The 24,888-nt window shown below is 50.9% G+C and overlaps 4 protein-coding genes across 6 annotated transcripts in view; 2 read left to right on the top strand and 2 right to left on the bottom strand.

Moving 5' to 3' along the window:
• LOC120952983 (uncharacterized) overlaps positions 1 to 10,053 on the bottom strand; it is a 171,533-nt gene extending 161,480 nt beyond the window's left edge. Inside the window, exons 1-2 of one of the 3 annotated variants that reach the window (XM_049607984.1) lie at positions 9,808 to 10,053; positions 8,551 to 9,446 (exon numbers count right to left, since the gene is read on the bottom strand). In XM_049607984.1, coding sequence (XP_049463941.1) covers positions 8,551 to 8,703 — 153 coding nt within the window. In that variant the 5' untranslated portion in view covers positions 8,704 to 9,446; positions 9,808 to 10,053. Of the gene's footprint in view, positions 1 to 8,550 lie in introns of all 3 variants that reach the window. The other 2 variants (XM_049607985.1, XM_040372603.2) reach the window with 2 other exon arrangements.
• On the top strand, positions 327 to 2,351 carry LOC120952984 (26S proteasome non-ATPase regulatory subunit 12). Its single transcript, XM_040372610.2, has 3 exons — positions 327 to 513; positions 591 to 1,554; positions 1,625 to 2,351. Exons 2-3 carry the CDS (start codon positions 644 to 646, stop codon positions 2,103 to 2,105), a joined length of 1,392 nt encoding a protein of 463 aa, XP_040228544.1. The 5' UTR covers positions 327 to 513; positions 591 to 643; the 3' UTR covers positions 2,106 to 2,351.
• Positions 2,270 to 3,861, bottom strand: LOC120952985 (uncharacterized). Its single transcript, XM_040372611.2, has 2 exons — positions 3,644 to 3,861; positions 2,270 to 3,575 (listed from the first exon to the last, which is right to left on the bottom strand). Exons 1-2 carry the CDS (start codon positions 3,719 to 3,721, stop codon positions 2,724 to 2,726), a joined length of 930 nt encoding a protein of 309 aa, XP_040228545.2. The 5' UTR covers positions 3,722 to 3,861; the 3' UTR covers positions 2,270 to 2,723.
• Positions 10,054 to 10,738: 685 nt separating the features above from the next.
• On the top strand, positions 10,739 to 24,503 carry LOC120960979 (transcription-associated protein 1). Its single transcript, XM_040384485.2, has 18 exons — positions 10,739 to 11,351; positions 11,445 to 11,831; positions 11,919 to 12,085; positions 12,150 to 12,385; positions 12,454 to 12,829; positions 12,900 to 13,353; positions 13,439 to 14,056; positions 14,124 to 15,326; positions 15,411 to 15,609; positions 15,682 to 15,974; positions 16,039 to 16,368; positions 16,441 to 16,818; positions 16,898 to 17,576; positions 17,640 to 19,693; positions 19,759 to 21,369; positions 21,435 to 22,629; positions 22,712 to 22,937; positions 23,013 to 24,503. Exons 1-18 carry the CDS (start codon positions 11,070 to 11,072, stop codon positions 24,349 to 24,351), a joined length of 12,027 nt encoding a protein of 4,008 aa, XP_040240419.2. The 5' UTR covers positions 10,739 to 11,069; the 3' UTR covers positions 24,352 to 24,503.
• Positions 24,504 to 24,888: the final 385 nt, after the last annotated feature.

Genomic DNA, 24,888 nt, shown 5'->3' with positions numbered 1-24,888 from the left:
ATCTCCACTAAATATTGACCATGCAAAACGTAAACAATCCATCAATACATATACAAGCGGAAAACCATCTGTCAAAATCGGAGCCTAGGGGGGGGATAGCCAAAACCGCTATAACTACACCTCATTATACATTCCACCTTGGATTGATTGTAATGATAAAAACCATTTGATCAATTCATCTCATGTAAATAACAAGAACTTAAGCATAACTCGCTCAGAAATCCAACCCTTCATAACATTGATCAACTAACCCTGCAATTCGCAGCCGAAGTTTCCCGAAGTGTTGGCAGTTCGTTTGACAGCGCTGAATTAAAAAAAAGGAAAACACAATCCGCAAAGTCATCATCTGTCAAGCTGGGAAAACGCACGAATCACTCGCTCGCCGCACGCCAAACATTTTGTGCATAATTTGGTGAAGTTTTATCCTTCCAAAAGACAAACAACATTCAGCTAAACGCACTGCGTTTGTGGTTCTGTAGCAGTAGCACCTCAAACGAGTAGTTCTGCCTAGATGTAAGTAGTGTTTGGACGTAAAAACACATCCCAACTACCATTCGCTACAGCGTTTACTCTGTTTTGCTTTTCCTCAGCACACACACAGCGCTTACGGGGAGAGCACGAAAGAAGCAAATCCGGCCGCAAAATGGATCAAGCCATGGACATTAACGCGTTCGAGGGCCGCATCGTCAAGATGGAGGTCGACTACAGTGCGACCTGCGACGAAAAGATCCCGCTCTGCAAGGAGATGGCAAAGGACGAGAACAAGTTCAACGAGGCGCTCGAAATTCTGCTCCAGCTCGAGAAGCAAACGCGCATCGGTGCCGACATGGTGTCCAGTGCGCGCGTACTGATCGCAATCGTGCAGATTTGCTTCGAGGCCCGCAACTGGAACTATCTGAACGAGTACGTCACAATCCTGGTGAAGCGTCGGTCCCAGTCCAAGCAGGCGGTGGCCAAGATGATCCAGGAGTGCTGCACCTACGTGGACCAGACGCCGGACAAGGAAACGAAGCTGAAGCTGATCGACACGCTGCGTACGGTGACGGAGGGCAAAATTTACGTCGAGGTCGAGCGTGCCCGGCTCACGAAGATGCTGGCGGACATCCGGGAGGCGGACGGGGACGTCACCGGTGCGGCCACCATCATGGAGGAGCTGCAGGTCGAAACGTACGGCACGATGGACAAGCGCGAGAAGGTGGAGCTGATCCTGGAACAGATGCGCCTCTGCCTGGCCAAGCAGGACTTTGTACGCACGCAGATCATCGCGAAGAAGATTAACATCAAGTTCTTCAACGATGCCGAGCAGCAGGACCTGAAGCTCAAGTACTACGATCTGATGATCCGGCTGGACAAGGACTCGTCGTTCATCAAGACCTCCCGCCACTATCTGGCCGTGGTGGATTCAGACATGATTGCGCAAGAGACGGAGCGACGGCAGAAAATGATGATTTACGCCGTGCTGTACTGCATCCTTTCGCCCTACGACAACGAGCAGGTCGATATGATGCACAATCTGTCGAAGAACAAGCTGCTGGAGGAGTTGCCGGTGTACAAGTAAGTAGTTCCCATTCCACCATTCTGCGCTATCGCACTGTGCTAACGTAACAAACGCTTCCGTCCGCAGGGAACTGTTGCGCCTGTTCATGTGCAAGGAGCTGATCAATTTCGACGCCCTTTGCACGGTGTACGGGGCGGAGCTGAACACGTTCGACATCTTCAACCAGGAGACTAGCCACGGCAAGAAGTGTTGGGCCGAGCTGAAGAACCGGCTGATCGAACATAACGTGCGCATCATCTCCAACTACTACACGCGCATCAACCTGAAGCGTATGGCGGAGCTGTTGGATCTGAGCGAGGGCGAGTGCGAAGAGTACCTTTCCCGGATGGTCAACGCCGGCACGCTGAAGGTAAAGACGGACCGGCCGGCGGGCATCATCCATTTCTCGCAGAAAAAGTCAGCCTCCGAGGTGCTGAACGATTGGGCATTTGGGTTGAACGAGCTCATGAATCTGGTTAACAAAACCTGCCACCTGATCAACAAGGAGGAGTGCATCAACAACGTGATGCCGATGCCGGTGGCAGCAGCCGCGTCGTCATCATCGTGAGGAGAAGACTGATGAACAATATCTCCAATTAATGAAACAAAAAAAGAATAATACAGAGTTTCGTTCCGTCATTCGACTTTGTGTCGAGCAGGCAGTTTAGGGTTTTTTCTTCTTCCGTCACGGAGGACAACCGATGAAAACATTTATAATTTGTTATAGAGAAGTTTCATAAAAAGCTCGTCTGCAGAACAGTATAAAAATGGTAATTTGAAATAAATGCGCGTGAAAACACGAAAACAACCAATACATCTTGGGTTTGGAAGTTTTGCGAGCACACCTGCTGATGGCGCTCAGACGATAAAAGGGCAAACCAACATGACGCAAATCTCGTCTTCTCGGCCTACGTACCGCACACGTATCCAAGGAAAAGCAAGCTTATCGATTTCTCAGACCGATAAACGTTGACCTTTTCAGTTGGTGGTGGTGCGGTCGTTGAGTAAGACGTACATAATCGAATCAAAACATTCTCCCGGCGTGGCCGCTTTGCTATATTTATTCAAATGAACGAGGGAAGCTCATTTTTCAACTCCACTTGCTTATGAGTTCAAACAGCCGTCGGATACGGTAGTGTTTTTTTTTGGTTTATTTTTATTGTACGTAGCCGGTTGCTTTGGGAGATCAATCTTTGATACAACTTTCTAAGATTTGCTGAACTTTTTCTTCGTCCACTGAACCTTTCTCGGTGGCAGCTTGTTCTAGCCGGTCAAGTAATTCTATTAAAACATTAAATCGAACTGATGTTTCTTCATCATCCGGCCTGGGTACCAGCTTCGTGGAAATGTCCCTTTCGAGCACGAGCCGCCCACGGTACCAGGCCCGGCATGCCAAGGAACAGTCGACCAAAAGCGAAACCGATTTAACTGTCTCTTCCCCGTCATCGCTCGGGCGCCATTCGAAGCGACTAAATGCGGCAAACTTCCTGTCCGGTTCCCGGTGCGCACCCCAAAGCGTACACGGTAGCTCAACCTCATAGATGTTGTCGTACAATTCCTCGAAGATGGACTCTTTTGTCGCGGCATCCGGTTCGGCTTCTACCAGTGCCTCTTCCATACCTTCACCGAGGGGTGCTGGCTGTTTGATCGCTCCATCCAAAGATCCGTCCTTAAACAAAACAACCATGGACGTTTGCTCCACGCCAATTGGTTCGTCCTCCTGCGGGCTGGTGCCTTCAACGACCACCAACAAGCCACCTTCTTCCGACGGTGGTTCTTCCGCTGGTTCGGCTGTTTTCCGTCGACCTCTGTTCTCTTTATTGTCGACCTTTTCCACGATGTCGAAAACACAGGGAACTGCGTCCGGCAGCAGGACCGGTTTCGCTCGCATCAGCTTCCGCGTTTCGCCCCGTATGTGGTACGTCCAGTCTCGCTGTATGTCTTCCGGCTTGAAGTGCTTCTCACACACCCTGTCGTGTGGCCGCAAGGGTCGATGTAACGGTAGTGCCGCGCGCCATTCCTCAAACTTTTCCGGATCCTACGAAAGCAGATGAAAACGGTCGTAACGGCCAAAGCCTGCTGACTATCGGAAAGGGTCGTGCTTACCTTTGGTACGTTAAACATTGCCCGCCTTGGGTCATCCTTATGACGCCGATCGCACGAATATACGTAGCAATTTCTCATTGTTACTAATGAGCGACGGGGAATGTGTACATTAACGCTTACGGAATATGTATTCTACGAAGTAATTTAACACTGTTTTGAACTATTTCTACGGGGGCGTACTGGCGGCAAATTACTTGTAAATAAGCTTCGCTTGCTTGTGTTTGTGTTTGTAGAGTTTTTTTTTATTATATCAAATGTCAAACTTAAACGACCTGATGGCGCTCGTCTGTGCTGATCGCAAGGATAATTCAAAATAGCAGTTAAGAAGATTTTGCCTTTTATTTGAAAAAAGGAAAATTCTGTTAAACAATTTGAATAACTCAATTTAAAAATACATTATAAGAACCGGCGAACAAGAATTTTTCGACCAAGAATTTTTCTACCAAGAATTTCGCGACCAAGAATTTTGCGACCAAGAATTTTGCGACCAAGATTTTTGCGACCAAGAATTTTGCGACCAAGAATTTTGTGACCAAGAATTTTGCAACAAAGATTTTTGCGACCAAGATTTATGCGACCAAGATTTTTGCCACCAAAACTTTTGCGACCAAAACTTTTGCGACCAACAATTCTGCGACCATCAATTTTGCGACCAAAAATTTTGCGACCACCAATTTTGCGACCAAGAATTTAGCGACCAAGATTTTTGAGACCAAGAATTTTGCAACAAAGATTTTTGCGACCAAACATTTTGCGACCAACAATTTTGCGACCAACAATACGAATACGAATACGAATACGAATTCATAAGTCGCGGCGCTTAAAGTGTTAAACCACCTATCAAAATGGTTCATAAAACGGTTCATGATGCATGGCCTGATGAAGTAAAAACTTTATCAGGCCATGCATCATTATACACATTTTTGGCGATTTGTTTTTCTTCTCCTTAAACACGCGCTCTTAACGATCTGTAAACTGAAGCTAATTATTTGTTTCAATCGTTACTCTTCATCACAAAAATGGGGGAGATTGAAGCTTTCACATATACGATGGTTCATTAACTTTTGGATTAAAAAAACTGGACTGACCCATTAAATGCGGAACATCTGGTCAGCCCAATCCGAAACCACAATGCCCAAAACTCAACTGCAATAAGAATTCTTCTGCATTGTTACACGAATAACTTTTGCGAATTCATCATCTTTTTCGCATCAACTTCAAACCCATTTCGCATATGGTCACGGTTCTCATCGTAAAAAAGAAAAACACGCTCAAAAGCCAGTTCATATCGGTCACGAGACTTTCATTGAGCGCTCACTTTAATGCTATCGTACACACGCTATCAACATGTATCCTTCCCGACCAAAAGCCCCACTTCACTGCTGGGCTATCATCGGGCTGGAATATTGTCCCGCAAGAGAACCGGAACATCTGATGTTTATCTACACATTTCCGACCTTCACGTCCGACTTTTCCCTTCCCACTCGGTAAGGACACATACACACAGAGGGGCCGCACCGATCGGAGCTGATAAACGACCTGGGGCAGGAATGTTCCGGCAGCACATAAATTTTCCCGCCTCATCCTTGGCTCACTTAATCTAGCGCCGATCGCTGTCCTCATTATTGGATAATGACACGTCGTTCTGCCGTGCCACGGGTGCATTATTCCACGCCAACCGGCAGCACCGTGCCCTCGGGACCCGGCAGCATCGACATTTCGGAGCGGAGCGAACTCTGTTGGTCTCGGGTCGTCTCACCCGGACCCCCCCCTTCCCGTCCCCACCCATGCACCGGATTGATCGAAGATTCGCCCGAATGGATGATGTGCCCGCAAGGGATGGTAAAAAAGAGCTTTTGTGTGCTCTCGCCTTTTTTTCTACATATTGTTGCTTTTGTTCCTTCGAATCCTTTTATTCTTCCGATCAGCCACCGTTCTGAACCACTTTACCCCCAGGGCCGAAATGACCGTACCGAAGCGGAATGTAAATTTATGGCATTATTAGGTATCGGGGCTCCGGTACCAGTCATTGCACAGGACACGGCGGGGAGGGAAAGTGTATGGAAATTTTGCTGTCCATAATTTCACGCCTCACCAACTTACTCTGTCTCCTCTTTCTTTGTATTTCTCTTCGCCTGCTAATCGCTCTGCAAACCCTCATTTGTCTGCAGAGTTTCGCCGTCCCCAAAATCGATAGTAGTTTTAGGGGCGACGATTGCCGCGCTTGATTGAGTTGGCGATAAGGCGCGATGAGGGCGATGTGTATATCATGGGCTCGGGAAATGAAGTGGAAAACAACCTCAATACCGGGCGTTCCAGGATTATCGTGCCGCTCTTGGCCTTTTCCGCTAATCGATCGCTAAAGCCGGCTATCAGTGCCCGCCTCATTCGCCCGCCAGGGATGCGGCTCGCCAAACGTTCATGATTAGGTTATTTGATTTGATTTCATGGTTTATCTGCTTTCTCGATTTGTTTTATTTCCATTATTCAAGGGAAAGGTGAGTAAATATATCTCTCGGTCTCCCTGCCCGGACCGATAGCAAATCATCGCAATCCGGTGTGATCCAATTGCGACGTGGGCTGGGTGTGATGCGGCAATCGATAAGTACGACATTGAACGTTGTTATCATTTTGGGATGGGGTGGTGGGTGTTGGTGGACTTTCTTCAAAGGCAGGAAACCTAGCAACTGTTGTCGTCGGTTACTCGTCGATGGTGGTAGCAGTGGTAAGCCGACAATTAGCGGATTGATTCTTGGCTACTACGATGCATGTGTGGTTGTAACGTACGGGCAAATTCTAAGCTCTGTTCGATAATAGAATTAACATGAGATAACTTTGTGTGTAATCGATGTATGTAAGATTTTGTAAACTTTTTGTTCCAGAATGTACTCGGAGTGATTTACGTAAAGTTTAATCCATCTCAAAATCAAAAGAATGAATAGTGAAACAAATGATTTTCTTTTAATGCTTTTTTGTCATTAAAAGGATAAGCACTAGAAATTAAACTTACAAAAACTAATAAACTTCCAACTAAAAATGTATTAAAAAAAACATTGTACAGCTAAACAACACCTCCCTGTGAGCAAAACCATCCTCGGCTGCCTTTGAACAGCAATTTCACAGAAGTCGAACAGCACGGAAAGCGATGGTAAAGACACAAAACATTCGCTCGATCTTGCCTTCGGCCGATCTTAAAAAATGTTTACAGTGTAGCAACAATTCTTCAAGAAAACAACAAACTTTTTTATGTTTTTCTTCAATTATTTTCCCCTTCTTTGTTGCTCGCACTGTTGTGTAATTACGGTAATTAAACACCTGAAGGCTTTCGAAGAACACGGTACGATAATACCGTCATCGTGTACGGATAATCATCCCCGGGCCCATATGTGCCACAAATGCGCGGTGTGCCCGTGTGTCGATTTCTTAAAGCTGTGTTGCCCTTCCAGCTTTTAGCTGAGCAGCATGGGTGCCGATAATAGTCAGACGTCTTAACCTTTTTCCCCTTAACCTAGAAAGTAGCGGACGCTCCTCTTCAAGGTTGGGTGCGTTTCGTGACGATTCGATAATGGTCGTCATACTAACCGCTTCAGCCCTGGTTAAAAGGATACCACCCAAAGTTTTGCGTGTTTTCTCCCCACTAACACACACACACACACTCAAACACACTCACACACTCACACGATATGTGCTGCTAGTGCTTGTTATTGTGCACGACGCCAACGAGTAAAGTAGTTAGAGAAGCGCCGTGACCGACTTCCCAACCCCGTACGACACGACTGTCTGTGATGTGGTATTGTAACGTACGGTTTCATGGCAAAACCCAAACACGCGAAGAAATTTAAGCCCCCGGCCAGCAATAGTTTCGTCTCAAGTGGCTTTTGGATCAACATTTCGTGTATGTGTGTGCGCGTCTGATGGAGACGCCCAGTCGTTTGTACGCAGCCAGGCGTACGCGTAGAAGCAACAGTGTTTATTAAGCGCGTATTTGTTAAAAGGTGTTTAGTTAATTACTCAATAATATGCTCATTATAAGGTTCGTTTTTGGATACAAACAGACCGGATAACTGACGTCAAAAGGAAAGTTGAAAGTTGGTCTAAATATAAAACATTAATTAGAGCTAAAAAATAAGCAATTTTAATTTCAATTTGAGACGAACAGAGGTTTCTATTTCACTACATTAATTACAGTAGCATCAGGCTTTTGGTGTAGGCTTCTCGTTGGGCATTTCGTGGATGTAATGGTAAACTCATCGATGCCTACTAGACTGAAGGACATGATTTAATTCTCAGTAGGACCATCTATTTGTATCTAACGACTGTGTCCACCTTGATGTGGGCCAAATAATTCAGAGATATTCAATCATAAACCACCTTCCATCAGCGCTCTTCTGTATAAGGAATTTAAATGTCTCATACAGTAACTTTATACAAATAATAAGTAAATAAATAAATATATTTATTAATTATTTTTTATTGTTTTTTTATTTGTTTATTATTATTTTTTAATATGTTAATTTTTATTTTTTATTTATTTATTTATTTCTTGTTTTATTTATAAAATCCCTGTTAAATCAACATTAAGCCTCATTCCATCTTCTGACATATTATCAACTGAGTAAATTGAAACACTTCACCAAAATCGACTTCCATAATTGCATAAAATCTCTATTGACAGAAGAAAAAAGCAAAATCGCGAGAGATTGATTGACAGATTATATTTTTGCGCTGCTTGATTGGAGGATCAATATTATTTCATCATTTATGAATCAAAAGCCCACACACACACACACACGGGCAAAGAAGGAGAGAGAAACAAGCCTCGCGGGCCCGCAAAATTAATCAGTGAAAGCAAAACCACCAAAAATAATCTCCCGAACACACACACACACACACGCACACACACTTACCTGGTCTGGTGGGCCGCTTCGTATGCTGCAGTGGATCGCGTCCGTCCCGCCGGTCACGTGTACCCAGCCACCGGTGTCATCCCGCGCCGATCCACCGGTTCCTCCTCGCCGATTGTTTATGCTCCACAGCAGGCAGGTCGCGTGGGGAAACATTTCCACTAATTCGATTACGAAATTCGATTGCGGCCCCGAAATTGCTTGCGTTCAAGTCACAGATAGGCGCACACGGACACACACACGCGCGCACTTACACTCGGTAAAACACTATTTGGCAAAAAGGGGGAGCGAGTAAAAAAAACTCCCAACCTACGACACACAATTTCCGTTGGCCTATATATTATTATGGGTATGCGTGTTATATATTTATATTATTTTTTTCTTGGCAACCCAAACGATTTCGCGGGCGCAGGCGGTAAAAAGCAACGCTCACTTGATGTGTTTGTGTGTATGGAGAGTATGGATTTGGCGTTATTGCCGCTTTTCTGTTTATGGAGTTTAAAAACACTATTTTCTACCGCAATGAAATACGGACGCGATGAAGCACAAAGCAAGAAAATCGACCTTTTCTTTTATTTCACACCCACAACTTGCATTCACACAATCACGAGCTTTCTATTTTTCTGGGACACTTTTTTCGCAATTCCGCAAAACGATCGACTATTTAAAACGGGCACTTTCATTTGCATTCCGTCTGGCTGCAGTACACTTTCTTTCTGCTTTTTATTGCACCAATTGTAAAAGGATTCACACCACACTTACCCTGTTCACTGGTTCACTGATGGAATTCTAAAGTGTAGGGGGGAAAAACGAAATAAACCCGAATCCTTCCTTTCTCACGTGGCCTTGTATGCGGTCGGAAAATTCGGTACTTGCATCGGTATGCGCCTTGCACTGCGCTGCAATAACAACAAAAACCACTATAAAACAGCCCACACACACTCAAGAGCTGGTTGGCTATATTGTACGGGTAGAGAAGCGAGTGATACACACGATATCGCTACCTATCGCAACCTTCACTTTGCTTTCTTCACCAACCCCGGGTAGCGTGAACCGGAAGCCAACAGATAACAACAATTTGTATCGCGCGCGCTTAGGATAACGAGCACCCTCGGGGGAGGAAAGAAAATGCAAAAAGGAACAGGGCGCATCGGCGCTAATGGCGACTGTTTCCTTGCCGTAATGCACGCAGTCACAGGGACCACCACTTAAAGGACTACTGCACACCAGATCACTTTGCTGCTACTTCACTGCACTCACCACAAAGAACATGAGAACGTGTCGCCTACTACGATGCGGAGGATGTTTCCAGTCCCTCGCCAAATGCTACAACTCTCTACGTAGGAGGAAGCGCTGTCGTTTGCTGCTGTTGCTGCTGCTGCTGCTGCTGGCTTCGACGCTCTACTGACACTGTTTTGGTGGCTGTTGCTCCACACACACCCAGTACGGTACCGATTCTGCTCGCATCCCGCACGATAAAGCGAACCTTTGCAAACCGCAAATGTGCTCTTTTCACTCTATACTTACACCGGTGTATGTATGGGTGTGTGTATGTTTTTCTCTTCACACTTTAGTAGATTGTTTACATACACGCGGGACGCACACACACACACATTAACAGAGCAGGACGAAAGAGCGCGTCCGTCACAACATATGTTGACAGCTAGGTTTTCCCGCGAGCAAAGCTTTTCCACGGGAAATGCGCGGTGTTTCGCTCTCAACCTTGCTCTCCGAAGAGACGCACTTGTTTTTGCGAAATGTTTCCAGAGCCACACAGGTGTGCGTGATCGTTGACAAACATCAACAGGGTGATTCTGTGGAGTTAGTGGAATACAAGAGCACTAATTAATAGTTTAAATTGCTAAGCCAACACATTAATCTGTAAAATTACAACAAGGAAGTTTCCATTAATTTGATATTTTGTCTTTTGTGATAGTTTTATCACTTTTCCCTTGAAATACTATCGTTACATTTATTTTATTCAACTTTAAATCGCTTTATTATTGTTACTCTATCATATCATAGGTCATATTTTAAGAAATAATCAACTCAATATGTTTTCTAAAGTGTTGCGTGATTCAAACCAACCGTCATTTCAAATAAAAACAGTAAAATCAAAACAGACATCCGGTCAAGAACTCAACCCAGTACTCTGTACCAAACTGACAAGCCGACAACTTTGACGCCGATGAAAACGGGTGTGTATGTGTGTGAAAAAAGCGTGGTAAGCAGCGCTGCCTACCGAAAGTTCGTGCAAAACGCTGAAATTACGTTGAAAAAACACACTAATCGTGCTGTAAAGTGAAGCACCTCATTCACCAACAATAGTGCGAAGCCATCGCAATGTTATTTGCATGGTACAACGCGTAGCGACTGTCTGGTAGCGATTGGAAGCATCGCTTGCCCACAAGCGCTTGGTGGTGTGCAAAAAAGAAGGGCGTTTGTTTTGTAGATGTGTGCCGCCGTCGTCGTCGCCACCACCACCACCACCACCACCGGCGTCTAACACCACCCTCCCCGATATGGCTGCAAACTATCCGGCAAACACGGCCTCGCAGGCCGGCACGTCCCAATCGCTCGACCCAACGCAGATGGGTCACTTCCGCAGCTTCGTGACGATGCTGGGCGATGCCAGCTCGAAGGATGAGTTTAAGCTAAAGGCGGCGCAGGAGCTGAGCGAAAACTTCGAGCTCATCACCCAGTCCAGCGGCTACCAGAACTTCCTCGAGCTGGCGATGCGCGTCTTCCTGAAGGTGCTCCAGGACGGGGAGTCGATGTTCATTTCCGAGCTAAACATGCAGCAAGTGAGTGCAAATGGGACTTTTTCGCATTGTGCATGGTACAACATTGCTAATCACACACACACACACATACACTTTCACGGTCATATTTGCTAGGTACGAAAACTTATCCTGGAAATGATACACCGACTGCCCCAAAGTGAACTCGTGCGACCATTCGTGAAGCCAATCATCATACTCACGATAAAGCTGCTGCAGACGGAAAATGAGGAAAATGTACTGGTTTGCTTGCGCATCATCGTCGACATACACAAACAGTATCGGCCACCGTACCACGCCGAAATTATGGACTTTCTGGCGTACCTGAAGAAAATCTACACCGACCTGCCGAAGCACATGGGCATCATGTTCGAACCGCGGGCTGCGATCAAGGTGAAGGATCTGAAGGAGCTAAACTTTGAAACACTGCTGCCGGACATATTTACCATGACAAACATCCAGCTGGAGAAGAAAACGGCCGATGGGAAAACGACCACCGCTTCGGTAAGCCCTTGGCAGGGGAACGGGCATCTCTCAACAGTAATAACTCTTTTGTTCTAAATTCCATCTCTTTTTTCTGTACATTCTCAGTACAATCTCATCCCGAAAGGAATCAACTCGCTGAAAGTGCTGCAAGAGCTGCCGATCATTGTAGTTTTGCTGTATCAAATTTACAAACAAAACCTTCACCAAGAGGTGGCCGAATTTATTCCACTAGTCATGAGCACGATCAGCCTACAGCCATCCCTCGCTCATAAGTAAGTATTGTTATACTTCCCTTCTTTCCCTGCAAAAGTTTATCTAAATTAACTTCCTTTTTAGGAACTCTCCCGGCTTCAACAAAGAAACGTACGTCGATTTTATGGGTGCGCAAATTAAAACGCTCACGTTTTCCGCTTACATTCTGCGACTGTTCCCGGACGCAGTACATACCCACGCCTCGACGATGGTGAAAGGCATGATAAATCTGCTGGAAAGCTGCCCGAAGGAGGTGGCCAGTTTGCGCAAAGAGTTGCTGGTAGCGTCACGCCACATCCTGCAGACGGAATTTCGAAATCGTAAGACACATTGGTTGTTAATTGGTTTTCCGACATATGCGTAATACCTTTCCTCACGCGTGCCGTAGATTTTGTGCCAATGATCGAAAAGCTGTTCGATGACGATGTGCTGCTGGGGAAAGGCTGGACGACACATGAAAATTTGCGACCGCTCGCTTACTCCACGCTGGCCGATCTGGTGCACCACATCCGGCAGCAGTTGAGTTTGCAGGCGCTGTCGAAGGCGGTCCATCTGTTTGCCAAAAACATACACGATGAATCGTTGCCCACCAGCATTCAAACCATGTCCTGCAAGCTGCTGCTCAATTTGGTCGAATGCATTCGGCTGAAGAGCGAGGTAGAGCCCGTGATAGCGCGCGATCTGCTCATCACGATGTTGCGCATTTTTACGATCAAGTTCCAAACCATCTCGAAAGTGCAGCTGCCACAGTTGATGGCGAAATGGTACGTATTTTGCATTGAATTTGATCAAATTAACTTAAATAACGCTTGATTGTGCATTTCTTTATCGTAGGAAAGCGAAGCCCGCCGAGACGAGTGGCCCAGTCCCTGGGCAGGGCGATAATTTAGCCCGTGATCTACTGAGCGGACCGGCGGACGGTACCGATGGTTCGGCGCAGAAAGCGACAAGCATTGGACTGCCAGCTCCCAGCACGCTGAACGTGTCGGAGTATCGCAGCCTCATTAAGACGCTCGTGTGCGGTGTCAAGGCAGTGACCTGGAACTGTCCACCGCCCAGGACGGTCAACTCGAACGAACACCAGGGGCCGACAAAAATATTCAACCCAAGCGAAATTCTCATCTTCATCGATCTGTTCCACTGGGCGCTGGAAGCGCTGGATATCTACACGATTAATGTCCCCGCCGCCGGTATGGGCGGTGCGCAGGCCATCCCAGTGCAGAAGCAAACCCTGCAGATGCCACGCACCAAGGAGGAGAAAGAGGTTTTGGAGCATTTTAGCGGTGTGGTAAGTCGATAGAGAGAGAAAGTATAATTTAGTCATAATTTAGTTCAATTTCAATAATCGTTTTTTTCACTCCCTTCCTTTGCAGTTCCTCACGATGGATCCGCAAAACTTTCAGGAAATCTTCACCGCCACTATCGATTTTATGGTCGATCGGCTGTACAAAAACACCACCCTGCAGGTTATAGCAAACTCGTTCCTGGCCAACCCGAAAACGTCCCCCCTGTTCGCTACCGTGCTGGTGGAGTATCTGCTCGAGCGGATGGACGAAATGGGATCGAACATCGAACGTTCCAACCTGTATTTGCGTCTGTTTAAGCTGGTCTTTGGCAGTGTGAGTCTGTTTGCGGCCGAGAACGAGCACATGCTTCGGCCCCACCTGCACAACATCGTCAACCGGTCGATGGAGCTGGCAATGACGGCCAAGGAACCGTACAACTATTTCCTGCTGCTGCGCGCCCTGTTCCGTTCCATTGGCGGTGGATCGCACGATCTGCTGTACCAAGAGTTTCTGCCACTGCTGCCGAACCTGCTCGAGGGGCTGAATCGGCTCCAGAGCGGATTCCACAAGCAGCACATGAAGGATCTGTTTGTGGAGCTTTGTCTGACCGTTCCGGTGCGGCTGTCCTCGCTGCTGCCGTACCTGCCCATGCTGATGGATCCGCTCGTGTCGGCACTAAATGGATCGCACACACTAATAAGCCAGGTAACTTGGCGAAGCTAGCTGGAAGCTTTCTTCTCTTAACATATTTTCTTTTCTTTTTATTTTCTAGGGCTTAAGAACGTTGGAGCTTTGTGTGGATAATCTGCAACCGGACTTCCTGTACGATCACATCCAACCCGTGCGGGCGGATCTGATGCAAGCACTTTGGCGCACGCTCCGCAACCAGGACAGTGCGGCCATCGTTGCCTTCCGCGTGCTGGGCAAGTTCGGTGGCGGCAATCGCAAGATGATGATCGAACCGCAAAAGCTGAAGTACCAGGAAAACGATCCATCCAACCCGGCCGTGGTCGCCTACTTCCAGGACCATCGCAATCCGATCAATTTCGCCGTGGATAAGGTCATCGAAACGGCATTCAACGCGCTAAAGTGTAGCACCACCGATCCGTTCTACTGGCGCCAGAGCTGGGAGGTGATTCGATGCTATCTGGCCGCCTCGATCACGCTGGACGACGACAAGCACACGCTGCAGAAGCTGTTCATGCATCCCAGCTTCACCGAGAACAACATACAGTGCTCCCCGAACGTGGCAAACTACATCGCGCCGGACAAGCGGGCCCGGCTGACGCACCAAACGGCACTGACGGGAATGTTCGTGGCGGCGGCCACCAAGGAGCTGCGCGGTTCCGTACTGCCCACGATGGTGGCCGTCGTGCGGCACTACACGATGGTCGCGATAGCGCAGCAGGCCGGCCCGTTCCCGCTGCTCAAACACTTCCAGTGGTACAACGTCGGGATGGATCCGCTCGTGCTGATCGACGCGTTGGCCGAAATCATGGGCCATGAGGAGAAGGAACTGTGCAAGCCGGGCAATCTGGCGATGGTGCTGATCCTCGAGACGGCCACCAACATTATGGGCTCGAAGGAGCGTGCCTGCCGACTGCCGCTGATGAACTATCTCGGCGAGAAAATGGCCGCGCTCTGCTACGAGCGACCCTGGTACTCGAAGATGGGTGGCTGCATTGCGCTCAAGTTCCTGTACCAGTACATGGCGATGCGTTGGCTGTACCAGCATACGTTCGTCTTTCTGAAAGCGTTCATGTTCATCATTATGGACCTGACGGGGGAGGTGTCGAGCGGTGCGATCGATATGGCGCGCACGTTCCTGGAGAAGATGTTGCGCATCTGCATGACCCCGCTGGAGAAGGACTGCAAGAACGAGGAGCTGCTGGCCACGCAGAAGAAGGCAATGCACGACGTGATCCATGAGCTGGTGCGGCAAGTTACGAGCCCGCACACGCTTGTCCGTGAAACGGTAAGGCAGACGGCAACAGGAGCAACGGTTCGAATTGGGGGGTAAAATCACACTGACGTTCCATCCGGTTTCTTTCTTTTGCAGGCGATGTCATCGTTACGATTGATTGCAGAACTGCAGGAGAAAACGGTCACGGAGGTAATGGACCCGCACAGAGAGGTGCTGGTCGACATGATACCACCCAAGAAGCACCTGTTGCGTCATCAACCGGCCAGCGCTCAGATTGGTTTGATGGATGGTAACACCTTCTGTACCACGCTCGAGCCACGGCTGTTTACCATCGGTGAGTGTTGAATTTTTAAAGCATTACAGGGCTGTTTTGTACTAAACTATTAACACTTTCTCTCTCTTTCAGATCTCAACGTGTTGACGCACAAAGTATTTTATCACGAAGTATTGACACTGTCCGATGCCGAGGATGCTACACTGAACAAGCTGGAGTGCTACAAGACGGTCACAAACCTGGTACCGTTGCGCAAGAGCGCCCTGAACGCACTGGCCGCCTGCCACTACATACCGAACGGGTGCCGGGAGAAGATATTCTCCATCCTGTTCAAGGGCTTGGAGAAAAACAATGCCGAACTGCAGGAAGCCGCCTTCCTGTGCATGAAAAACTTCCTGCAGGGCTGTACCGTCACCAAGGAATCGGTAAGGCTGGGTGGTAATGCGGTAAAGGGCATGAATAATTTCCTTTCCTTTCTCACCATCACAGATCCACGCGGTCATACGTCCCCTGCTGCTAATGCTGGGCGATTATCGCAATCTCACGCTCAGCGGCACACGCCGCCTGTCCTACCTGACGCAGCTGTTCCCGGCCATGTTTAACGAGAAGCTGTGCGACTCGCTGCTGCAGATACTGCGCAAAATGCTGGAGCACACGATCGCCAACAATAAGGGCAACTTTTTGGCCACCTCCAAGACGAGCGAGATGGAAAAGAAGATCGTTACCATACTGGGGATCTTCCAGCAGATACCGGCCGCTTCGCCCAAGTTCATCGAAAGCTTGTGCAAGCTTATACTGCAGGCGGAGAAAAGCTTGATGGTGAGTTTCGATGCCCCTTCACTGCCGGGAAAAAGATTTACAGCGAAACCTGCGGTTTCTTTAATTTCGCAGATCGAACCATCGTCACCTTATCGGCCGGCGTTGGTCAAGTTCCTGCTGCGCTACCCGAAGGAAACGATCGACCTGCTGCTGACCGACGTCGTCATGAAGGACGCTCAGTGGAATCGGTTCACAATCTTCCTGCTGCGGCACAAGGACGGTTTACCGTTCCGCAATGCGGCACAGCTGAAGGGATCGCGCCTGACGCAGCTCATTCTGCTCAACTCGGAATCGTCCACCGTGACGAAACCGTTCGAGGAGCGGTACGAAACGCAGCACCAGGCGGTCCTCATCATCCACACACTGGTCGAGTTCGACGGTCCGTGGATAACGAGCCAAGTAGAGATCATTACCGCACTGAAGAGCATCTGGAAGAACGATCTGTATAAGGTAGTTTGATTGACAAATGGTGCCTTTCGTACAGGGCGTTAATATGACCCGTTATTATTGTCTCTTTCTTCCCATCCAGACGTGTCAAGTGGCGGTGGTTTGCGATCTGTGGCATTTGATCGCAAAGATCCTGATCGAATACTTTTCCTACAACACGAACGAGATTCTGCTGCTGTTCCAGCTGCTCCGTGCGCTTTGTCTGCGCTTTGTGCCCGACTTTCAGTTTATGCGCGACTTCCTGCAGAACACCGTCTGCCAGAGCTACACGGTCGAGTGGAAGCGGAAGGCATTTTTCCAGTTTGTCGAAGTGTTCCCCAGCCCGGAACTGGCGCAGGATCTGAAGGCCAAAATTCTGATGATGATCATCATTCCGAGCTTTGCGCTGAGCTTCGAGAAGGGCGAAGGGAACAAACTGGTGGGCGCTCCTCCGGCCCCGTACCAGGAAGATGACAGCAATGTGGTGTCGGTGTTCATCAACAAGGTGATCGATCCGGACAAACCGTTCGCCAACGAGGATTGCGTGCGCATTGCGCTGCTCCAGTTTGCCAGTTTGCTGGTGGAGAAGGCATCGCCGCACATACACGATGGAGATGCCAACAACAAGCGCGAGGGCAACAAGCTGCGCCGGCTGATGACATTCGCGTGGCCCTGTCTGTTGCCGCGCAACTGTGTCGATCCGTCGGCGCGCTATCATGGGCATCTGCTGCTCAGCCACATCATTGCGCGGCTTGCCATCCATAAGCGCATCGTGCTGCAGGGTAAGTTGAGTTCGAAAGAAGTAGCGACTAAGGACGTAAATGCTATTTCCGTTTTATTTTCAGTGTTTCACTCACTGCTAAAAGCTCACGCCGTGGAAGCGCGACGCGTGGTACAGCAAGCACTGGAGGTGCTCACCCCAGCCATGCCGCTGCGCATGGAGGACGGCAACACGATGCTAACGCACTGGACGAAGAAGATTATCGTGGAGGAGGGCCACTCGATGCAGCAGCTCTTCCACATCCTGCAGCTGATCGTGCGCCACTACAAGGTGTACTATCCGGTGCGCCATCAGCTCGTGCAGCAGATGATCAACTCGATGCAAAGGCTGGGAAACGTCGGCAACACGTCGACCGAGTACCGCAAGCTAACGATCGATCTGGCGGAAGTCGTCATCAAGTGGGAGATGCAACGCGTAAAGGACGAATCGGACGAGGCGGCAGCGGCAGCAGCGGCGGTAGGCGAGGGAACCGGTGTGCCCGGCGCCGACGAGTCAATGGAAATGGGAGCGACCGGTGGGGCGGATGGAACGGATTGTCCCGATGGGCCGAACAAACTGCAGTCGAGTGGCGCCGTCAAGCGCACCGCTTCCGGTATCGATGACGATGGGGCGGGAGGCATCAAGAAGAAGCAGGCCGTAGGTGACACGGATCCGCAGCCCTCCTCGAGCTCGGGCTCGGGTGGCAAAACGGACGGTGTCAATAGGTCCATCGACCGAGCGCAGCTCGATACGGTTTTAAACTTCCTGTTCCGCATGGCGTGTCAAATCAACGATGTAACGCCCGGCGCACACGGTATCGTGACCCCCGGGGACAATCTTTCCCGCCGCTGCGTGAATCTGCTTAAGCTGGCCATTAAACCGGACACGCCCGTCGACCTGAAGCTGGTCTGGCTGGACAAGGTGCTGCAGAACGTGGACACGCAGCCGGCAAGCATCGGCAACATCTGTACGGCGCTCGAGCTGCTCACCTTCCTGCTGGGGGTGCTGAAGAAGGACCAAATCCTGAACATGCTGCGGCCGCTGCAGCGCGGCCTATCCGCCTGCGTTACCTGCTCGAACACGCGCGTCATCAAGCTGATGCACGGGCTGCTCTCCCGGCTGATGGCCATCTTCCCGACCGATGCGCACCACAAGTGCGACGAGCTGGAGATACTGTACACCACGATCTCGCGCATGATCTACGACGGGCTGGCGACGTACGAAAAGTCATCCCAGGCGAATCCTTCCTCCCTGTTCGGTACGCTCATGACGCTGAAGGCGGCCTGCTCCAACAATCCCGGCTACATCGATCGGCTCATCTCGCCCTTCATGCGGCTGCTGAACCGCCTCACCAAGGAGCATCTGACCGGGTTCGGTGCGATGGGTGGGCTCGGCGGAGCGGCCGGTCCGGGCGGCATCGTCGGTGGTGGTGCTGGCGGTGCCGGTGCCATCGGTCCCGGTGGGGCCGGCGGGCTCGGCGCGGGTGCGTCGATGAGCGACGTGGCGAACACCAGCTCCATCGCGCTCGAGCTGCTAGTCGTGTCGCTCGATCTGGTAAAGAACCGGGTGGTCGTGATGAGCGTCGAGATGCGCAAAATGTTTATCGGCGCCATACTGGTCGGGCTGATCGAGAAGAGCAGCGACTCGAAGGTGATCAAGGCGATCGTGAAGATCATCGAGGAGTGGATGAAGAACAACAAAAACACCCCCGTGACGGTGCAGCAGGCACCGACGCTGCGCGAGAAAGCGATCCTGCTGGTGAAGCTGATGCAGTACGTGGAGAAACGCTTTTCGGACGATCTCGAGCTGAACGGGCAGTTCCTGGAGCTGGTGAACTACATCTACCGCGACGAGGTGCTGAAAGCGACCGAGCTGACGTCGAAGCTGGAGGCCGCGTTCGTGGCCGGCTTGCGCTGCCCGGTGCCGCGCATCCGGGCCAAGTTCTTCGAGGTGTTCGACGGGTCGATGCGTCGCCGGCTGCACGATCGGCTGCTGTACATTATCTGCTCACACTCGTGGGACTCGATCGGGCAGCACTACTGGATCAAGCAGTGTATCGAGCTGTTAATACTGACCGCCAATACGACCACGCAAATACAGAACAGCGTGGAAAACCATCTCCTCCCAAGCATATCTTCGGTAAGTGGCAGGCTATTTAGTCGCAAGTTAAAAAAAATGCTAACGATTTCCTTGCGCTATTCTAGGTGATCAATCTTGCCGATGCGGAAGAGCGCAAAAACTTTGTCATCTACACGACGATCCACAACGATACGACCGATTCGTTCGATCCGATCGAGGACAAGGAGGACGCGTTCGACATGGACATGAGCGTGGATTCGAACATTTCGCGGCACGAGGAAAGCGAACGGCCCGTGGCCAACCGACACGCGGCGCTCGCCAAACTGATCAGCCGGCAGGCCGAGTTTATGGAAGCGAATCGGAAGGTGCGCACGGAGCAGCTGCTCGTAGCGACGGCCCAGCTCTGCCACATGGACACGCAGCTGGCGGAGAAGGTGTGGCTCGATATGTTCCCGAAGCTGTGGGAAATTCTCGACCCGATCCAGCAGCAGTCGCTCGATCGGGAAATCATTCCGTTCCTTGCGTCCGGCGCCCACATCATCCAGCGGGACTGTAATCCGAGCGCGATGCACACGTTCGTGGAAGCGCTGGCGCAGTGCCAGCCGCCGGTGTACATGCCGCCGAATCTGATGGGCTACCTGGGCCGTGCGCACAACCTGTGGCACCGGATGACGCTGATGCTGGAATCGCTGGCGGACGATTGGGCTAACGTGAAGGATCTGCTGCCCGATTGTGTCGATCAGGACGATCAGGGTATGCGGGACTGCTCGATCGTGCGCGAACCACTGTCGCAGATGTATTCCGCGCTGCACGAGGAAGATCTGTGGGCCGGGCTGTGGCAGAAGTACGCCAAGTATGCGGAAACGAGCCGCGCGATTGCACACGAGCAGATGGGTTACTTCGAGGAGGCGCAGAGCATCTACGATGCGGCCATGATGCGGTTCAAGCAGGACCTTAGCAACGGGCAGACGCCGACCGACATGAACAGCGAGATGCTGCTGTGGGAAAACCACTGGATACGGTGCGCGAAGGAGCTGAACCAGTGGGACATCCTGATGGACTACGGGCAGCTGTGCCGGGACAAGAACACGTACCTGATCATGGACAGTGCGTGGCGCGTGCCGGACTGGAGCTTGATGAAGCAGGCGCTGCTGAAGGTGGAACAGTCCTGCCCGAAGCAGGTCGGCTACAAGATCAACCTGTACCGCGGCTATTTGGCGATTCTGAACCAGGAAGATCCGCAGCACGCGGGCAGTGCCGTGTCGGTCGAGCGGTACGTCGAGATGGCGTCCGCTTACTGTATGCGCGAGTGGCGCCGACTGCCACCGATCGTGTCCCACATCCATCTGCCGATTTTGCAAGCCTCGCAGCAGATCATGGAGCTGCAGGAGGCCAGCCAGATCCACCAGGGGCTGCTGCAGCACCGGACCACGTCGCTGCACGACATGAAAGCGATCGTGAAGACGTGGCGCAACCGGCTGCCCGTCATTGCGGACGATTTGTCGCACTGGAGTGACATTTTCACGTGGCGCCAGCACCACTATCAGATCATCACGTCGGCGCTGGAGCACAACAACGAACCGAACGCACAGTGCATGCTGGGGGCACACGCGTCCGCCCAGACGATCATACACTTCGGTAAGATAGCGCGCAAGCAAAATCTGACGAGCGTGTGCCAGGATTCGCTGTCCCGCATCTACACCATCCCGTCCGTGCCGGTGGTCGACTGTTTCCAGGTATGTAGGCGATTTGAGTTTGTATTCGTTACTATGGTACTAATGAAAGTCTACTTTGTTTGCAGAAAATAAGACAGCAGGTAAAGTGCTGCCTGCAGATGGCGTCGGTCACGAGCCGGGCCGAGCTGTCGGAAGCGCTGGAAGTGATTGAACCGACCAATCTGGAATACTTCACCAAGGAAATGACGGCCGAGTTCTACGCACTGAAGGGTTTGCTGCTCGCCCAGACCGGTCGCTCCGAGGAGGCAAACAAAGCGTTCAGCGCGGCCACCCAGCTGCACGATACGCTCATCAAGGCGTGGGCCTTCTGGGGCGACTATCTCGAGCACATCTTCACGCGCGACTATCGGCAGATTCATCTGGGCGTGTCGGCGGTAACCTGCTTCCTGCACGCCTGCCGCAGCCAGATCGAGAGCAAATCGCGCAAATACCTCGCCAAGGTGCTTTGGTTGCTGTCGTACGACGACGAAAAGTCGTCGCTGCTCGATGCGCTGGACAAGTACGCGGTGGGCGTACCGCCCGGCCAGTGGGTACCGTGGATTCCGCAGCTCCTCTGCAGCCTGGTACAGTACGAGGGCAACGTGATCATGAATCTGCTCAGCCAGGTGGGTCGCATGTTCCCGCAGGCCGTTTACTTCCCGATCCGTACGCTCTACCTTACGCTCAAGATCGAGCAGCGCGAGCGGTACAAGAGCCTGGAGCAGCAGCAGGCTTCCATTGTGCAGAAAGCCTCGAAGGAAGGTGCCGCAACGCCCGGTACAGCTGGTGCAACGCCGGGCAGTGCTCCTGGATCGACACCGACCGCTTCCGCGGATGTAACGTCCACCTCCGCCACGGGAGCTCCAGCAGCTGCGGTTGCCGCTGGGGCTGCAGCTGGTACGCCAGCGGGTGCAGCAACTCCCGGTGGTGCGTCTGCAACACCCGGCGCTGCTCAGCAGGCTGGAGGACCGGCAGCAGGTGCCAGTGCAGCCACTACTACCCCTATCCGGGCCACCCCACCAATGTGGCGCTGTTCGAAGATTATGCATCTGCAGCGTGACATCCATCCGACCGTGCTGAGCTCGCTCGAGGGCATCATCGACCAGATGGTGTGGTTCCGGGAGAACTGGTACGAGGAGGTACTGCGCCAGCTGCGCCAAGGACTTACTAAGTGTTATGCGATCGCGTTCGACAACCGTGGAGCGGTGAACGAGGCGACCATCACGCAGCACACGTTAAACTTCATCAAGAAGCTGGTTTCTACGTTCGGCATCGGAATTGGTAAGTAGAAGGCGTTTTTTTTTTCTCTAAAAAGGACACATAAAATGCCCTGATTCTTACTCTCTTTGTTTTGTGGTTTTAGAAAACATTTCCAGCTCCGTCTCGGCAACGTTTGTGTCGGCCGCATCGGAATCGCTGGCACGGCGTGCCCAGGCCACCGTACAGGATCCCGTCTTCCAGAAGATGAAGGGTCAGTTTACGAGCGATTTTGATTTCTCGCAACCGGGCGCCATCAAGCTGCACAATCTCATCATGAAGCTAAAGATGTGGATCAAAATTCTCGAGGCCAAAACGAAACAGCTGCCGAAGTGAGTGACCTTTTTTGCTGGAAGCTTTGTTTTCTTTTTTTTACTAATTCCCCATCCTTTTCGCTCCTTTTTCAGATCCTTCCTGATAGAGGAAAAGTGTCGCTTCCTGTCCAACTTTAGCCAGAAGACGGCCGAGGTGGAGCTGCCGGGCGAGCTGCTGCTGCCGAAGAATTCGCACTATCACATTCGCATCGCCCGCTTCATGCCGCGCGTCGACATCGTCCAGAAGCACAATACGGCCGCCCGGCGTCTGTACATCCGCGGCACGAATGGTAAAATCTATCCGTACCTCGTGGTGAACGATACCGGCATTGCCGATGCGCGGCGCGAAGAGCGCTTGCTGCAGCTGCTGCGCATGCTCAACTCCTACCTGGTAAAGCGCAAGGAGACGTCCCGTCGCTTCCTCTACCTAACAGTACCGCGCGTCGTTGCCGTCTCGCCACAGATGCGGCTGGTCGAGGACAATCCGGCCAGCGTGTCCCTGCTCGAGGTGTACAAATCGTGCTGCACGAAGCTCAACATCGAGCACGACGCACCGATCACCCGGTACTACGACCGACTGGCCAAAATACAGGCACGCGGTTCGCCCACGAATCACGTCATTCTGCGCGACATTTTCAAGGAAACGCAGGCGCAGATGGTGCCGAAAACGCTGCTCAAGGACTGGGCCGTGCGGACGTTCCCGTGCGCCACCGATTACTGGCAGTTCCGGAAGATGTTTACCCTGCAGCTGGCCCTGTCCTGTCTGCTCGAGTACGCGCTCTGCCTGACCCGGCTCAACCCGGACATGATCTATCTGCACCAGGACTCGGGGCTGATGAACGTGTCGTACTTCCGCTTCGAGATGGACGACAGTACGGGCTTTCTGGACGTGAACCGGGCGGTACCGTTCCGCCTGACGCCCAACATTACCGAGTTTGTGTCGTCGATCGGTGTGGCTGGTCCGCTGACGGCGTCCGCCGTCGCGACGGCACGCTGCTTCATCCAGCCCAGCTTCAAGCTGACGACGATACTGAAGGCGATACTGAAGGACGAAATCATTGCCTTCCACAAGAAGCGGCTGAACGACGAGAAGGTACTGGTCGATCAATCGGCTGGTGGTGGTGGTGCTGCTGGTGGTGGCGCATCTACCCTCATTTCGTCCACAACACCGGTCACTTCGAGCACGGCTGGAGCGGCGGGGCAGGCTGGTACAGCGACGATACCGACCGATCAGGACAACGCGTCGATCGATATCGATGCGGAAACGATCATCACGACGGTGAACAAGGCGGTCGGTACGATTATGGGCCGGTTGAACAATCTGTCCCGCATCGACAGCGGGGAATCGAACCGCATGAGCACGTTCGTGCATTTGGCCACCAATCCGGAGAACCTGTGTCTGATGGATCCGGCATGGCATCCATGGTTGTAAATGCTAATCCCTTTCAGTAGCGTTAAGAAGCTAATTTAAGAAAGCAAATTGAAGAAGTAAGTTTGAAAGTGTAATATGATTGTGCTAATAATAAGGACGAAAGAAAACGATCTTAAATAGAAATAAAGAGAGTGAACGAAATGGAATAGAAACTGTGAGTGTTGTTTTGTATCACATAAAAGAAGGTTCATTTGGTAAAGTTGGCAAACATTCGGAATCGACTCCGGAAGATTCAGAGTCGTTCAGAGTCGTCGAGTTATTGGGAGTCGGAGTCACCCGGAGTCGTTCGGATACGGCCTTCGAAACAAAGGCTTGTAAGTGCACGTGCAAAGTGAAAGACAAAAAACATAACGAAATAAAATGATCGCAAGCAAATTAAACCATATGGCTCGACTCCGATCTACTCTAGATGACTCCCAATGACTCCGACTCCGATTGACTCCGGACGACTCCTACGATTCCGACGCCTCTGAACGACTTTGAATGACTCCGGACGACTCCGCACGACTCCGACTCCGAACGACTCCAACTCCGGAT

The sequence above is a fragment of the Anopheles coluzzii genome, chromosome 2 (assembly GCF_943734685.1).
Source record: "Anopheles coluzzii chromosome 2, AcolN3, whole genome shotgun sequence".
Lineage (NCBI taxonomy): Eukaryota > Metazoa > Arthropoda > Insecta > Diptera > Culicidae > Anopheles > Anopheles coluzzii.
The sequence above is the reverse complement of the archived record's forward strand: the minus strand, read 5'-3'. Positions and strand labels throughout refer to the sequence as shown.